The sequence below is a fragment of the Ascaphus truei genome, chromosome 2 (genome assembly GCF_040206685.1).
Source record: "Ascaphus truei isolate aAscTru1 chromosome 2, aAscTru1.hap1, whole genome shotgun sequence".
NCBI classification, from domain to species: domain Eukaryota; kingdom Metazoa; phylum Chordata; class Amphibia; order Anura; family Ascaphidae; genus Ascaphus; species Ascaphus truei.
Window position 1 is genome coordinate 461,194,081 of NC_134484.1, and position 16,909 is coordinate 461,210,989.

Sequence of the window (16,909 nt, forward strand, 5' to 3'; positions counted from 1 at the left end):
TAAAAGTAGAGGAGTAGAGGATGACCTTACCGGTTACTCTCACAGCGGCTGTAGTCTGCTGGTCACCACACACACAGGTGTAATCTCCAGCATCCTCCAGGACCAGATCACATATTACCAGCTCAGAAACAGACCCTTCCTGCCTCATTTTGTACTTTTTACTTTGTTTGATTGCCTTGTGTTTCTTCTTCCATTCCACTGGAGCCCCCGCCTTGGTGAGCTCACAGCGCAGGGTGCCGCTTTCCCCTTCAAGGGCTTCCTGATTCGTCAGTTGTTCTTTAAATAGCGCTGGCAGTTCTGCAGAGAAAATGGGTGCAGGAAAAAAGGGGGAGTCGCTGAGCAAACGCAGTGGGTATTTCTAGTAAGGTACAACAAATATGAAGTCAGCATATAAAATCAACCTTTGAGGTTGGCGATATTTGAATTTTACCAGCTACACTGAACAGGTGATAGTGTATCTTGTTATATAGTTTAAAAAAAAGAGGTAGTGTTGGTAAATAATTGATATATGAATTGCATTCATTCAAATTACAAATACCCCCACTATTTTCATACCACAAGTCACCTGCTTAAACTTTTATTAAACAGATATTATTGATACAGCCAGTTTAAAATCAGTGCTAATCTTTGATGAATTTCTTCATTGTTCTTTGCATCCTAGAGATGAATCCCCTCTTATTCAGTCTTATGATATGAAGGGGAGAAAGTAAGAATACAAAATATATACAGTAGGTGCGGTTATTTAAACTGGTCTGTTTAAAATTAATCAAATAATTTAAAATGTAGTTATATGTAACTTATTTAACCCTTTAGGGTAAGTAAAATCTCTCTCTCCGTACGGGTGGTGCAAATTCTATCCCCTACATGGAAATGTGTATATAACCCACTGCTGAGATAGGATGCAATGCGTGTGTCTATTTGTGAACCACTGATAGAAATGTATACACTCTGAGATCAATAGTATCAGTGTGTACATAAGAAATAGAAAAATAACAGATGCAGATAATCTGAACAAAAAGAAATATACAAAGCGTGATCAGAAAATGGAAAATGGATTTCCTTTCAGAATAATGACATAGTCAGTGCAGTTTGTAGTAAGCCGAAGGATACTTAAAAAAATACGTTTTTATCTACTTTAATTCATAAAATATTTTTTTGCTGATTTTTGTGCCCCTTGTTGTCTGTTCTCAATATGATATGAAGTATTGTCTTACCACAGACTTTGACCCGAGCAGCGGTTTGTTGGTCTCCAGTATCACAGGTGTAGCTCCCAGAATCCTCTGTTCCTGCCTTATGAATAACTAGTTCCATTAGGGTTCCCTTCTGGCTGATTTCATACTTGTCATTTGCTTGAAGGATTGTGATGCCTTTTTTCCAAACCACTGAGGCATCGGGCTTTGTGACCTCACAAGACAATGTCACCTTGGAGCCTTCTTCTACCTCTAAGTCTTTCAGGTCTTGTTTAAAGCGAACAGGGAGTGCTAACAGAAGGGCAGGAACAATGCATTAAGCTCTGAAGAAGCGGTGTATTTTCAGGAGAAGGGAAAGAACTGTCCTAGTCTCCACATGTATATGGATAGATTTAGCATAATATATATACAAATAACATCTCCAGACCGACAGAGTTTCAAGAGACAGAGGAGAAAAATAGGTGCTGACCTTACTAGATACGGCGCATCCATGGGGTTTACACGGCAAAGCCTAATGTGTTGTAGTTTGGAGCTACAGTATGTATTAAACTCCAGCAAAGAACATCTACATTAAATGTACATTTTAGACCAAAAATACGTGTATCTTGTATCCGCACCAAATGAAAGGGGATTGTGACAAATTGTAAATCAGAGGAATTTGTCACCTTACAATATTTGACATACTGAAAACAAAGAAAACGTGATGACTAGATGCTGAATTTATTACATCCCATCCCTATACAGAATGTGTGTTGGGGAGGTACTCCTTAACTCATTCCATAACTCTCAAAAACTTACACACAGGGTGGAAATGGTTACAATAGCTTGATTTGTTGATGCATAGAGATGCTGGATATAAATATTTCCCTAATCGACAACTGTACAGCTAAATAGACATTAGAATCCTTTGGTATGCAACTCATTCACCAATTCCTGTATGTTTTAAACTCTTTCAAATGTAAAAAACATTTACCTCTTTGTCTTAAATGTTAATTTATTAAGTTAAATTCTGCGGAAACCAAACCCACTCTAATAGCGCGTCTGAGATCAGAAGCATTGTAAGGAACCCAAACCCTTTCTACTCTCAAATAGCATGCCTCAGATTAGATGCATTCTAAGGAACCCCAACTCTCTCTAATAGCGTGTCTGAGATCAGAAGCATTGTAAGGAACCCCAACCTCTCTAATAGCACGCCTGAGATCAGATGCATTGTAAGGAACCCCAACCCTCTCTAATAGCACGCCTGAGATCAGATGCATTGTAAGGAACCCCAACTCTCTGACATCTGATGTATTGTATCCTATGTCAAAGTGGGTGAAAAAACCTCCCTAAACCCGCTGGTCAGAAAGCACATCTCACACTAAATGCTAATGCCAATTATAGACTATGGGGACATAGTGTATGCTACACCACCCCAAACTCACTTTAGCAAACTAGACGCCCTCTACAACTCAAAATGCCGCTTTGTCCTTCAATGAAATTACAACACACATCACTGCGAAATGCTCCAAGAACTAGATTGGTCATCACTTGAGTCCAGGCGCAAAGTACATCTTTCCTGTCTTGCCTTCAAACACTTTCTGGGCAAGCTACCCAGCTATATGAACAAGCTCCTCACCCCTACCACACGCAGCACCTATCACCTGAGATCAGACTCCAAAAGACTGTTCACGGTCACAAGGTTCAACAAGGAATCCGACAGCTCTTTCTCGTACCGTGCAGCTCACGTCTGGAAAATACTGCAAGAGACCCTCAAAACCACCTCCAGTTTAAGTCCTTTCAAGAATTCAACTGTCTCTCATTTTAATCTTGTCTGTAACGGTTAAATACGCCCATAACATATATTGTCCCTACCTGTCCATGAAATGTCTGTAAATATAAGGTGTAACAATGTATTGTCATTGTGTCAGTGCCCAGGACATACTTGAAAACGAGAGTTAATTCTCTATGTATATTACTTCATGGTAAAACATTTTATAATTAAATAAATACAATTATAAGCTGAACTTGCTGTGAATAAACACTGCGTTTGATCAGCCCCCTAAGCTTATAACTAAACACAAAAAACATATCATTGGAGCCACATACAGTAACAATAAGCGTTGCTGCCTTTGCTTCCGAACACTAACACCCTGTATTCATACTCTTCTCCAATAGGAGAACTAAGAATAAAACGTGGAACACTGACTGTGGTTACCATGGGCTCCAGGGCTGAGTGCCACAGATGGGCTCCAGGGCTGAGTGCCACAGATGGGCTCCAGGGCTGAGTGCCACAGATGGGCTCCAGGGCTGAGTGCCACAGATGGGCTCCAGGGCTGAGTGCCACAGATAGTCTCAAGGAGAAGGAATTTAAAGGGCTAAAAGTGTTGTAATGTTCAGAATCACTAAACACTGCAACAAGACTCATCTAAAGGTCAGTCCATGCTGTTGCAGACCGCGTGGAGGTATCCACGCGTGGCGCGATCACATTGCCTTAAGGCATTGATCGCGCCAATAGATGGCGCGGGCCCGCGACTGCAGGAGGGGGCGCGCGTTGCGCGGGGAATCTGTTGAAACCGATTTCTCGTGCGACAGGCAGGGTCAACGTGAGCGGTTTGCCCAATGAGGGCGAACCAGTTCCGTGACATCACTGGCACACCGCTAGACACGCCCCCCCCCCCGACGGCGCGTCTAGCATGTCCGAAAAATGCACCCGCTTCACGTGGGTGACATCATGGACGCGCACGCCTCCGCGTGGGCAAAAGCTGTATGGGCTTAGCTTAAGGTAACACGCATCCTGCAGTGGGATTTGAACGTGGTTCACCTGCTGCATAATAAACAGTGACGTTACTCCTGGGACTTTCCTTCTACCGATCTGTTGCCTGCACCTATAATGTATACCTTGTTCATTTATGTAACTGTACTTGTAACCATGTATTATTTTGTTTTACTCTGTGCCCAGGACATACTTGAAAACGAGAGGTAACTCTCAATGTATTACTTCCTGGTAAAATATTTTATAAATAAATAAATAAACCTCAGACACTAGCTGGAGTGGAAAGGGAAATTGATGAACATTTCTTACCAGTCACGGTCACGTGAGCTGTGCTCCTCTGATCCCCAGTGTCACACGTGTAGTCTCCAGAATCGCCTGGCTTTGTATTAAGAATATGAAGCTCCGCCACAGCGCCGTGCTGTTTAATGTCATACTTCTCACTGCGCTCCACGACCTGGTCTCCCATTGTCCACCTGACGGGGCCGCCTGCCTTGCTGAGCTCGCAGTGCAGCTTCACGGTGCTACCTTCCTTGGTTTTCTCGTTCTTGAGACCTCGCTTAAAAAGAACTGGTAGAGCTGAAAAGCAACGATGGCCAACTGAGCGTCAACAACGAATATGTCTGCAGGCAATCAATAACTGTGAGATAAACATGTATACTGTATTTAACATTCTCTCAACTTATACAGTACCTTTAAATCAATTCATTTACATGGACTAAACCGTTTATTGTATAAGGAGTGGCGAACTCCAGTCTTCAAGGGCCACCAACAAGTCAGGTTTTCAGGATATCCCTGCTTCAGCACAGGTAGCCAATCAGTGGCTCAGTCGAAGACTGAGCCTCTGTTTGAGCCACCTGTGCTGGGACTGATTGATCCACCTGTGCTGGGACTGATTGATCCACCTGTGCTGGGACTGATTGATCCACCTGTGCTGGGACTGATTGAGCCACCTGTGCTGGGACTGATTTATCCACCTGTGCTGGGACTGATTGATCCACCTGTGCTGGGACTGATTGAGCCACCTGTGCTGGGACTGGTTGATCCACCTGTGCTGGGACTGGTTGATCCACCTGTGCTGGGACTGATTGAGCCACCTGTGCTGGGACTGATTGATCCACCTGTGCTGGGACTGATTGATCCACCTGTGCTGGGACTGATTGATCCACCTGTGCTGGGACTGATTGATCCACCTGTGCTGGGACTGATTGATCCACCTGTGCTGGGACTGGTTGATCCACCTGTGCTGGGACTGGTTGATCCACCTGTGCTGGGACTGATTGACCCACCTGTGCTGGGACTGATTGGGCCACCTGTGCTGGGACTGATTGGGCCACCTGTGCTGGGACTGATTGACCCACCTGTGCTGGGACTGATTTATCCACCTGTAGGGATATTCTGAAAACCTGACTGGTTGGTGGCCCTTGAGGACTGGATTTGGCCGCCCCTGCTGTATTTGGAAGAGCAGGATTTAATCAACCCAAAACAATGTTGAAGGCCTCTATGTATTTGTAACAGGGACCTCCGTTGCTTGCCTTGCAGACATGATTTTGCCAGCCCGTTGCTTACAGACATGATTTGGCCAGACCGTTGCTTACAGACATGATTTGGCCAGCCCGTTGCTTGCCTTGCAGACATGATTTGGCCAGTCCGTTGCTTACAGACATGATTTGGCCAGCCCGTTGCTTACAGACATGATTTGGCCAGCCCGTTGCTTACAGACATGATTTGGCCAGCCCTTTGCTTACAGACATGATTTGGCCAGCCCGTTGCTTTCAGACATGATTTGGCCAGTCCGTTGCTTTCAGACATGATTTGGCCAGCCCGTTGCTTACAGACATGATTTGGCCAGTCCGTTGCTTACAGACATGATTTGGCCAGTCCGTTGCTTACAGACATGATTTGGCCAGACCATTGCTTACAGACATGATTTGGCCAGCCCGTTGCTTACAGACATGATTTGGCCAGTCCGTTGCTTACAGACATGATTTGGCCAGACCATTGCTTACAGACATGATTTGGCCAGTCCGTTGCTTACAGACATGATTTGGCCAGCCCGTTGCTTACAGACATGATTTGGCCAGTCCGTTGCTTACAGACATGATTTGGCCAGACCATTGCTTACAGACATGATTTGGCCAGCCCGTTGCTTACAGACATGATTTGGCCAGCCCTTTGCTTACAGACATGATTTGGCCAGCCCGTTGCTTACAGACATGCCTTTCATTACTGGCAATGCCAATTAGACTACAACTGAGAATCTTCACATTCCAACAGCCAATGACACATGACTGTGTCCCGTATGTGTTGGCTCAAGTGAAGTTCTGATCCACATCACGGCCACACAGGTTCATGTAATCACAGGAAGAAGTACGGCAAGAGGCTACAATATATCACAGACTTTATATAGAAACCTTTTAATATGTAAATAAGGTACACATTTCACATATGTTGGTACATCGGTTAATAAAACCCTGTGAAATACGAGTCATTATCATATACTAGAAAAACTACTTAAATACACCGAGTAGGGGCAATATTTACTAAGAGCTACTAAGCTTTAAAACACTCTAAAGAGCCGTAAAACATTTTAAAACCTAGTCATTTAAATGGGCCATTTGATTTCTTATGGTGCCAATTGGTCCTTTATAGCTAGCATTGGTTTGTAAATATCCCTTGTATTGCCTATTAATCCCTATAATGTTTTAAAACAAATGTTATAGATCTTACTCCATCTACAAATAAAACATGAGAAAATAACATGTTATTGATCGTGTGACGAACGCAACCAACGTTGCTGGTTATCCCTGCGCCCGGATTAACATCCTTGCAGGGAACGTTTTTTTTAGTGAAAGGACCACTATCGAGCTAACGTGCTTTCACTACTACTAACTCATACAAGGCATTTCTACTGCAATTACCTTTTACTGTTAAGGTTGCAGAGGAGTTTTGTTCTCCGGTTTCACAGATATAAGTCCCAGCATCCTCCTTCGCCAAGCGATGAATCAGTAACTCCACGGTGTGCTCCCTCTGCTTCATTTCGTGCTTGTCACTGGCGTGGAGAAGCGCTCCGTCCTTCCTCCACACCACGGGAGCTTTAGCGCTGGAGAGTTCCGAGGACAGGTTTGCTGTTCCACCTTCCGTCGCTTCCGCACTCTGCAGCTCTCGTTTGAAATAAGCTTGCACAGCTAAAATGTAGAAATGCAAAAAAAAAAAAAAGAACACTTCAGTTGTTACGCACCGATTTGTATATTATTTTAGTTGACTGTCTTCTGTGTACTAGTGCAGGGGGGGCTCAACTGCAGTCCTCATGCCCCTCCCCCAACAGGTCAGATTTTCAGGATATCCCTGCTTCAGCACAGGTGGCTCAATCAGTCCCTGCTTTGACTGAGCCTCTGATTGAGCCACCTGTGCTGAATCTATGACATTCTGAAAACCTGACCTGTTGAGGGAGCTTGAGGACAGGAGACGGAGCCCCCCTGTACTAGTGCACCTTCCTTTTTGACATCAGGCGCCATAGGAACAGCTCCGATACCCGACGTGGACCAAACACAGAAATCAGCCAGTGATAGACTGGACTCATCAGATCTTACATTTTATATTCCACTTCTTATAATTGTCCGTTTGTCGGCAATAACTTTATAAAACACCCGAACGCCAGTCTAGTGTTACTAGTACGTACAGATTGTGGTGGGTTTTTGGTGTCATTGAATAACTAACAAAGTAGACGTCCAGCTTTAAATCTGGAGTTATAAAAACATATCAAGGTTTCAAGCACATTATTTCACAAATATACAAAGTCTATTCCTCTGAGAGTCATGAAGGTTTCAAAGGTATAAGAACGGAATCAAGCGATGACTTCCATTTTATTTGTATAACCCATTTTTGGAACTTGGAAAACAGTGTGTGTCCATGAACTGCACTGATATAAATCTATTTATGGGGACACTGATCCAATGCTCTAAACATCACCTCCCCTCCTCCCCCTCTGGTTTTTGGAGCACCATCATTTTCAACAAGCAAACTTTTTAAGCAATGAGAGTTCAAGCGATCTTGATTTAATTGTATATTTGGAATCAAAGGCATCAACCAAACAAGGCTTTGTTTCTATAATAGAAATCATAGCACTGGGTTGAAAATGACATGTTAACCTAGATTAATTCATTAGAGAATAACATAACACCTAGGAAGAATCTGACTGGCTTAAACCCCGGGCATAGCTATAGCCTGGGCATAGCCCAGGGGCCCATGCTCTTGGGGGTCCACTCTCCCCCCATGTCAGCGGCCTTGCTGACCATCTCTCTCTCTTCTCCCCCAGACAGAGGCAGGCAGGGGGAGATGATGGTACGCGGTGGCGGCGGGCCACCACAGTGAAGCAGAGAAGCAGCCGGCAGAGGAGTTAGGAGGAGGAGGGGAGAGATGATGAGGAGGGATGATGATGAGGAGAGATAATGAGGAGAGATAATGAGGAGAGATGATGCGGGATGATGATGATGAGGAGAGATGATGAGGAGGGATGATGAGGAGGGATGATGATGAGGAGAGATAATGAGGAGAGATGATGCGGGATGATGATGATGAGGAGAGATGAGGAGGAGGGATGATGAGGAGGGATGATGCAGAGGGATGATGTGGAGAGATGAGGAGGGATGATGAGGAGGAAGGATGATGAGATGATGATGATGAGAAATGGGGAGAAATGAGTAGGAGGCGAGGGAGAGATGTGGAGGGAGAGATTAGGAGAGATGATGAGGAGGAAGGATGAGGAGGAGAGATGATGAGGAGAGATGATGATGATGAGGAAGGATGATGAGGAAGAATGATGAGGAGGGATGATGAGGAGAGATGATGGGGAGAGATGAGTAGGAGGAGAAGGAGAGATGATGAGGCGAGATGATGAGGAGGGATGATGAGGAGGGATGGGGAGAAATGAGTAGGAGGAGAGGGAGAGATGAGGAGGGATGATGGGGAGAGATTAGTAGGAGGAGAGGGAGAGATGAGAGGGAGAGATGATGAGGTGAGATGATGAGGAGAGATGATGAGGAGAGATGATAAGGAGAGATGATGAGGAGGGATGATGAGGAGGGATGATGAGGAGGGATGATGAGGAGGGATGATGAGGAGGGATGATGAGGAGGAATGGGGAGAAATTAGTAGGAGGAGAGGGAGAGATGAGGAGGGGTGATGGGGAGAGATGAGTAGGAGGAGAGGGAGAGAAGATGAGGAGAGATGATGGGGAGAGATGATGAGGAGGGATGATGAGGAGATATGATGAGGAGAAATGATGAGGAGGGGTGATGAGTAGGGATGGGGAGAAATGAGTAGGAGGAGAGGGAGTGATGGGGAGAGATGATGAGGAGGAAGGATGAGGAGGAGTGATGATGATGAGGAGAGATGATGATGATGATGATGAGAAAGGATGATGATGAGAGATGATGAGGAGGGATGGGGAGAAATGAGTAGGAGGAGAGGGAGAGATGAGGAGGGATGATGAGAAGGGATGGTGGGGAGAGATGAGTAGGAGGAGAGGGAGAGGTGATGAGGAGAGTTTATGAGGAGAGATGATGAGGGGGGATGGGGAGAAATGAGTAGGAGGAGAGGGAGAGGTGAGGAGGGATGATGAGAAGGGATGAGTAGGAGGAGAGGGAGAGATGAGGAGGGATGATGAGGAAAAGTGCGGAAACAGAACATCTAACTTAAAAACAAATGGTGAATACATGAGTCATCTATATTTTATATTTAATCTATATTTATATGTGTGCGGTATATTTCATTTCCTTCTAACACAGGCCTGCACAACTCCAGTCCTCGAGGGCCGCAAACAGGCCAGGTTTTCAGGATATCCCTAAATCAGCACAGCTGTTTCAATTAGTGGCTCAGTCAATTAGACCCACTAATTGAGCCAGCTGTGCTAAAGTAGGGATATCCTGAAAACCTGGCCTGTTTGCGGCCCTCGAGGACTGGAGTTGTGTAGGCCTGTTCTAACAGATCGAAGAATATAAACATGTAACATATTAATAATACGTTGAGTAAATAGGGGATATTATTCCTAAGTGCGTTAGCATGGTATATCTAACTTTTTCCAAGCTAATTTAAATCGAGACAAATTTTTCTCCTGAATCTAAACAATACGTTCACTTATAGTGGGGGCTCTGAATGCTTTTTGCCCGGGGGCCTGCGCATGTCTAGCTACGCCACTGCTTAATGCAGCAAAACATGTGAAATCTTACATGTTTTTTTTTAAATAAATCAGTTCTAATTAGATAAGTGACTGTTTTTTTTTTTTTATTCAACTCTTAATGCTATGTTTAACGAGTTTTAATATACTGAGACTACTTTGATTGCTATAGCAGGCTTTATCACACCTCCCCAGCCATGCAAGATTTTTGCAACCCTTTCCTGTTTCTGATTATTTGTTGCCAATGTTCCCAGCAGTTGGAGCTGCAAACTGTAACAATAGTCAATGCTACCATAGTAAAATCCGGATACAGTACATTGTAGTGGCTGAGTTACACTGACCGAAGGATTGATTGAAACTGAAAGGTGGCCATTATGTTAGTCACACAATCATGATTTTGACAGATTTATTCCGGGAGCACCAAACGTTTGCTAGCTTAGGGAAGAATGTAAAATTATACATCGTCACACGCTTTACATACTGTACACAAGTAAGACAAATAAATAAAAGATAAGGGGGAATGTAGTATTGCTGCTTTAAGAGAAGGCAGCAACAGGGAACAATGTTAATGAACTCTATGTTATCCCGGGAACCGGGGGCATTTTTGGTCCTTGACTTCTTGTCTCTGTAAACGATTTGGAGTTCACACAACACGCAATGCCTGGGGGTCATGAAACCACGATGATGGACATCGCTGCCGATTTTGCCGTACTTGCCATTGACTTGAATGGCCGTTATCGTCCGAGGGGGCGCGATGTCCCACAATAATATATGTATTATACTAATATGTATCACAACTGGAAGCATATTAACAGAAACATGCACACGCGTGAAAAAACAGCATGAGGTGGATACCAAATAAGACTTAACTGTGATAACAGCTGCTGTGAAATAAATATGTAACCGGTTGCTCGTAATATAAGTCACTATGGGGGCTATGCACTAAGCTCCGAGCTTTCGGGCCGGCCTGAAAAAAATTAGCACGTCCGATAAAAAATGAAGCCGGCGGCGCGATTCACTAAGGCTCTCAGCCCATTTCCTATCGGACGTGCCCAAAACTGGCTTATCGTGCGTGCAATGTATTTTCCCTCTGCTATCGCACTTAAAGTTCCCGTACGCTACCTGATAGGAAAAAAAGCCGCATGTAACATTTGCATGGAGATTTGCCATCTCCATGCAAGGCTGTTACAGGCGATCGTACACTAAATAAATACATTTTAATTATAGTGTACATGAGCAGGGGGTCTCCTGGGCTGAACCGCATTGGTTTCAGGTCCGAGGACCCCCTACTTCAGGAGATACAGGCCCCTAATCTTCATCCTGCCCATGTCCCCTCCGATGCTGCAAAACATACACAAGAATAAAAACATCCAAAGTAATGTCCCCTGACCCCTTAATCACCATAGCGGTTATTAACCGCTACAGTCATTAAGGGGTTAACCCACCCTCACCCACCACTCGGGAGGCCTACATACCCTCCCCCACTAACCCCCCACCCCGTGAGGCCTAACCACCTTCACCCACTACCCAGCCGGGAGGCCTACCCACATACCCTTGGGGCCAATACCCCCTCCCCCCACCCCCAGTACCCACAATAAAAACAATACACTGCCCCACAATAAACATCATTCTATTTATTCAATACATAACCCACCCCCTGTCCCCCCCCCATAAATACATGATTTATTCTTTTACATACAGGGTCATACCCCACGCCCACATGAGTCCCCGGTGGGCCTGACGGGTCACCTCAGAGACCTACAGGTTACCAGCAACACGTTTCACACAGGTTCTGGAGGCCTGTTGGTGGGTCCCGCCAGGCACCATGGCCCACTAGGTGGTCTCCGCGGGTCACCGTGGGCCACAATTGGGTCCCCACGGTAGGCCCGCGGATGTCTGGGAGCCCCGGGTCAGACCCACAGGTGTCTGAGGGGCCTTGGGTGGTTCCCACGAGGGTCTGGGGACCCACGGGTGGGCACTACAGGTCCGCGGTACCCCCCACAGATGTGGGGCCACCGATTCTTCCCCGCATGTGTCCCCCATGGACCACGCAGCCTGGTACCCGTGAGAAGCCCGAGGATACCTCAGGTGGTCTCCAGAGGTCTCTCGCAGACCAAAGGAACCAACCCTGTATGTAAAAAAAATAAACCGGGCCTATACATTAAATACATACATCCACCCCCCCCACCCCAACACATACAGTACAATAATGTGCCAAATAACTATTATCCAGATATGGATAATAGATTATTTGCCCATTATTAAACACATTAACTAGCATAATAACAGAAATAAAGTTCTACTGACCTCATCAATAAAAAGCCCCCGTCGCCAGCAAAATCCATGTCCTCCGTTGCCAACAAAATACATAGCCAATACATTGCAATTACATTCAGATATCAATTAACCCCGTAATCACCTTATCGGATAATAACCGCAAAGGTAATTAAGGGGTTAAGCCTCCGTGGCCCGATACCCACCCTTCACCCATTCATTTGTACAGTGGCTTCATCATGCAACTATATATATATATATATATATATATATATATATATAAATATATATATATACACACTATATATATACACTATATAATAAAGTTCTACTGACCTCATCAATAAGAAGCCCTCGTCGCCAGCAAAATCCTTGTCCTCCGTTGCCAACAAAATCCATAGACAATACATTGCAATTACATTCAGATTTTTTTTAGGAAATATGATTTTATTGTACTGTGTCTGTATGGAGAAGTGGTATTTGTAGTAGAACATGTTTTTGATAACCCTTCTACATTTATTTGTATATTGGTTCATCATGTCTCTCTCTCTCTCTCTCTCTCTCTCTCTCTCTCTCTCTCTCTCTCTCTCTCTCTCTCTCTCTCTCTCTCTCTATATATATATATATATGATGCATGATGGGATACATGATGAACCAATATACAAATAAATGTAGAAGGGTTATCAAAAACATGTTCTACTACAAATACCACTTCTCCATACAGACACAGTACAATAAAATCATATTTCCTAAAAAAATCTGAATGTAATTGCAATGTATTGTCTATGTATTTTGTTGGCAACGGAGGACAAGGATTTTGCTGGCGACGGGGGCTTCTTATTGATGAGGTCAGTAGAACTTTATTTCTGTTATTATGCTAGTTAATGTGTTTAATAATGGGCAAATAATCTATTATCCATATCGGGATAATAGTTATTTTGCACATTATTGTACTGTATGTGTTGGGGGGGGGGGTTGGATGTATGTATTTAATGTATAGGCCCGGTTTATTTTTTTTACATACAGGGTTGGTTTCTTTGGTCGTCGAGAGACCTCTGGAGACCACCTGCGGTATCCTCGGGCTTCTCACAGGTATCAGGCTGCGTGGTCCACGGGGGACACCTGCGGGGAAGAACCGGTGGCCCCACATCTGTGGGGGCACCGCGGACCCGTAGTGTGCGAAGAAGAACCGGTGGCCCCACATCTGTGTGGGCACCGCGAACCCGTAGTGCCCACCCGTGGGTCCCCAGACCCCGGTGGGAACCACCCAAGGCCCCTCAGACACCTGTGGGTCTGACCTGGGGCTCCCAGACATCCGCGGGCCTACCGTGGGGACCCAATTGTGGCCCATGGTGACCCGCGGAGACCACCTGGTGGGCCATGGCACCTGGCGGGACCCACCAACTGGCCTCCAGAACCTGTATGAAACAAGTTGCTGGTAACCTGTAGGTCTGTGAGGTGACCCGTCAGGCCCACCGGGGACTCACGTGGGCCTGGGGTATGACCCTGTATGTAAAAGAATAAATCATGTATTTATTGGGGGGGCACTGGGGGTGGGTTATGTATTTAATAAACAGAATGATGTTTATTGTGGGGCAGTGTATTGTTTTTATTGTGGGTACTGGGGGTGGGGGGAGGGGGTATTGGCCCCAAGGGTATGTGGGTAGGCCTCCCGGCTGGGTAGTGGGTGAGGGTGGTTAGGCCTCACGGGGTGGGGGGTTAGTGGGGGAGGGTATGTAGGCCTCCCGAGTGGTGGGTGAGGGTGGGTTAACCCCTTAATGACTGTAGCGGTTAATAAACGCTGTGGTGATTAAGGGGTTAGGGGACATTACATTGGCTATTGTTATTGTTGTGTATGTTTTGCAGCATCGGAGGGGGCATGGGCCGGATGAAGATGAGGATGAAGACGGCCTTCATCGTGGATGCCTGTAAACAGTAAGTGTAATATATATTGACTGTATTTATTGAAAGTTATATGTATTTACAATGGGCAAATGCATTATTATCCATATGTGGATAATAGTAATTTTGCCCATTACTGTATTGTATGTGTTAGGGGGGTGTATTTAGTTATTAATATTGTTTATTATTTTTGGAGGCGCAACATTGTTACCGCAGGCCCGCGGATACCCCCGCACTCCCGCGGGACTCCCGCTTGGTGAGCCGGGGACACCCGCCGGCCTGTTGTATTGGTGTTGCGCCTGCAAAAAGGCAAACAAAGAATTTTTTCTAAGTCCTGCTTTTTTTATCACCAGCCTTTAGCTGGTGAGCTTTATTCAGCGCAACTTTAACGTATGATCAGTTTGCGTTGCTTAGTGAATCCCGCAGAAGGGCAGGATTCAGCGCAAACAGCTGATCGTACGAGCAAAGTTGGACTTTGAAAAAATTTCAAGAAAAAATCCGTTTTAGAGCGCAAAGTGCCTGTTTGCGCGGCTTAGTGCATAGCACTCGGCGGAACTTCACGTTCTAAGAGCACTTTGCGCTCTTAAAATGACTTATTACTGCTTAGTGCATAGCCCCCTATGTCAGAAAGAAATATATGAATAGATATGAATAGTAAAAGCATATCCAGTTTTTTTTTATTCTACCTGGGAAGATCAGTTGTGATATTGTATACAGCTGTATATACTGTATCCCTTTCAGTACATAACGGGAGCCCCCCCCCCCCCCCCCCAGGATATCAATGACAAGATGTTACAATCATTGTAATCATACATATTGTAGTGTTATTCAACAAAAGGTTAGTTTCTGCCATGTTAGGAGGCCCCACATCTCCGCCATAACCCTGTGGGCGCCAACGGCGTCATGATCATGTGACTGAATCCCATGGTTTGTCAATGTTGGATTTGTTCAGTTGTACAAGTGGAAAAGCCATTCATTACAGTATAGGATGCATTAGTCAGCACAGACACATCTTACTGTACATGCGTTTCCAAAGATTTCCATTCTCGTTGAATACAAATGCTTTTATTCTATCCTGTTGCAGTTAGCTTGCTCATACATATCTTGTTGGATTACTTGTTAGATTACATTTAATGATTTGAGAACTATTTGAAGTAAGTGACGGGGGGGAGTAGGGGGGTGGGGAAACAAGCCACTTTGACAAAATGAGAGGGAATAAAAAGTCTTCAAAACAGAATAGATTGAACCTCAGCTACCAGTTGGGAAATTCGTTTAGCCCAACTGGATTTTCTTGCAGAAAACTAAATATCACGTTGCACGGATGGGAGTTAAAAAGATAAACTGATGTAAGAACTTAACAGAGAATGTGACAAGCGTGTCACCAGTTTGGAAAAGAAAAGTGACGTTCTGCAACTGTGCCCTAGAATATTCCTACTGTATGTAACAAGCAGCACTAGGACAATGACCATCAACTGGGTTTCCCAAAAGGAAGTATCTTATAGCAATCACTAAAAGTGTTTCTCCTAGTACAGGGAATAAACATTGAAAAAGGTCTGAATATACTTCTCTCTGACACTCCATCACAAGCGTATTCATCACTTTCTTCTAGTTCTTCTGAGACAGGGCTCTCAAACTCAGTCCTCGAGGGCCACCAACAAGCCAGCTTTCATGAATATCCCTGCTTCAGCACAGGTGGCTCAATCAGTGGCTCAGTCATAGACTGAGCCACTGATTGAGTCATCTGTGCTGAAGCAGGGATATCAATAAAAGTTGGTGTGCTGGTGGGCCCTCAAGGGCTGAGTTTGAGACCCTTGTTCCAAGACAATGACCAGGAAACTATTTGTCAGGACTTTTACGCTTCATCTGATATTTGATTAACAACTATCATGTTCTTGCCTTAAATGTGGCTGTAGGTAACTCTTGCTTTGTTAGCGACGATGGCGGTGAAATACACCATTACAAAGAAATAACGTTTGACCTTCTTTGTGGACTTTTCTCTTTCCTTGACCTTACATGTTGTTCGAAGTTATAAGAATAACATTACTAGGTTAGTGTATATCATCAGTTGTCATTTCCAGAATGACTATCATTGCAGGTTGTCGGATTTGTAATTAGTTACAGTTATCTGAGTTCTCACTGCAATCATTGGATTTCTGTCATTGTCCAAACTACCTGCCCACACGTTCTTACCCATAACAGCAATAACTGCACTAGTTTTAGCAGTCGCATATTCACAGACATTATTGCCACAGTCTTTGTCTGTAGCTAGGGTTGCCAGGTGGATTCTCCAAAAATACTGGACACAATGGGGAAAGGTGCAACATGATCGAGACACACATACACACACACACACACAACCTCACCACACCACGCTGTTTCCTCCTCTCCATGGCCCCACCCCCAGGCTCCTGACATCTCCTCCTGATTGACTGCTGCTGGTTAATGCAGCCTATCAGGAGGAGAGAAGGTGCCTAGCAGCAGCCCTGCTTGCTCCCTGCTCGGGGAAATCCTACGGCCCCCCTAAGCCGGTCAGGTCACTGTGTCCCGAGAGGTAATACCGGACACATACAGTACATGTCCAGTATTACCTCTCATTTGTACTGGTCAGAGTGT

General features: G+C 44.9%; 1 protein-coding gene across 31 annotated transcripts in view; it reads right to left on the minus strand.

Annotated features, from left to right (window-relative positions):
* OBSCN (obscurin, cytoskeletal calmodulin and titin-interacting RhoGEF) overlaps positions 1-16,909 on the minus strand; it is a 462,171-nt gene that overhangs the window by 294,104 nt on the left and 151,158 nt on the right. For 30 of the 31 annotated variants that reach the window (XM_075588062.1, XM_075588043.1, XM_075588055.1 and 27 more), the window contains 4 exons: positions 6,864-7,130; positions 4,255-4,521; positions 1,215-1,481; positions 31-297 (listed from right to left, as the gene is read on the minus strand). In XM_075588062.1, coding sequence (XP_075444177.1) covers positions 31-297; positions 1,215-1,481; positions 4,255-4,521; positions 6,864-7,130 — 1,068 coding nt within the window. The remainder of the gene's footprint in view (positions 1-30; positions 298-1,214; positions 1,482-4,254; positions 4,522-6,863; positions 7,131-16,909) is intronic. The other variant, XM_075588065.1, reaches the window with a different exon arrangement.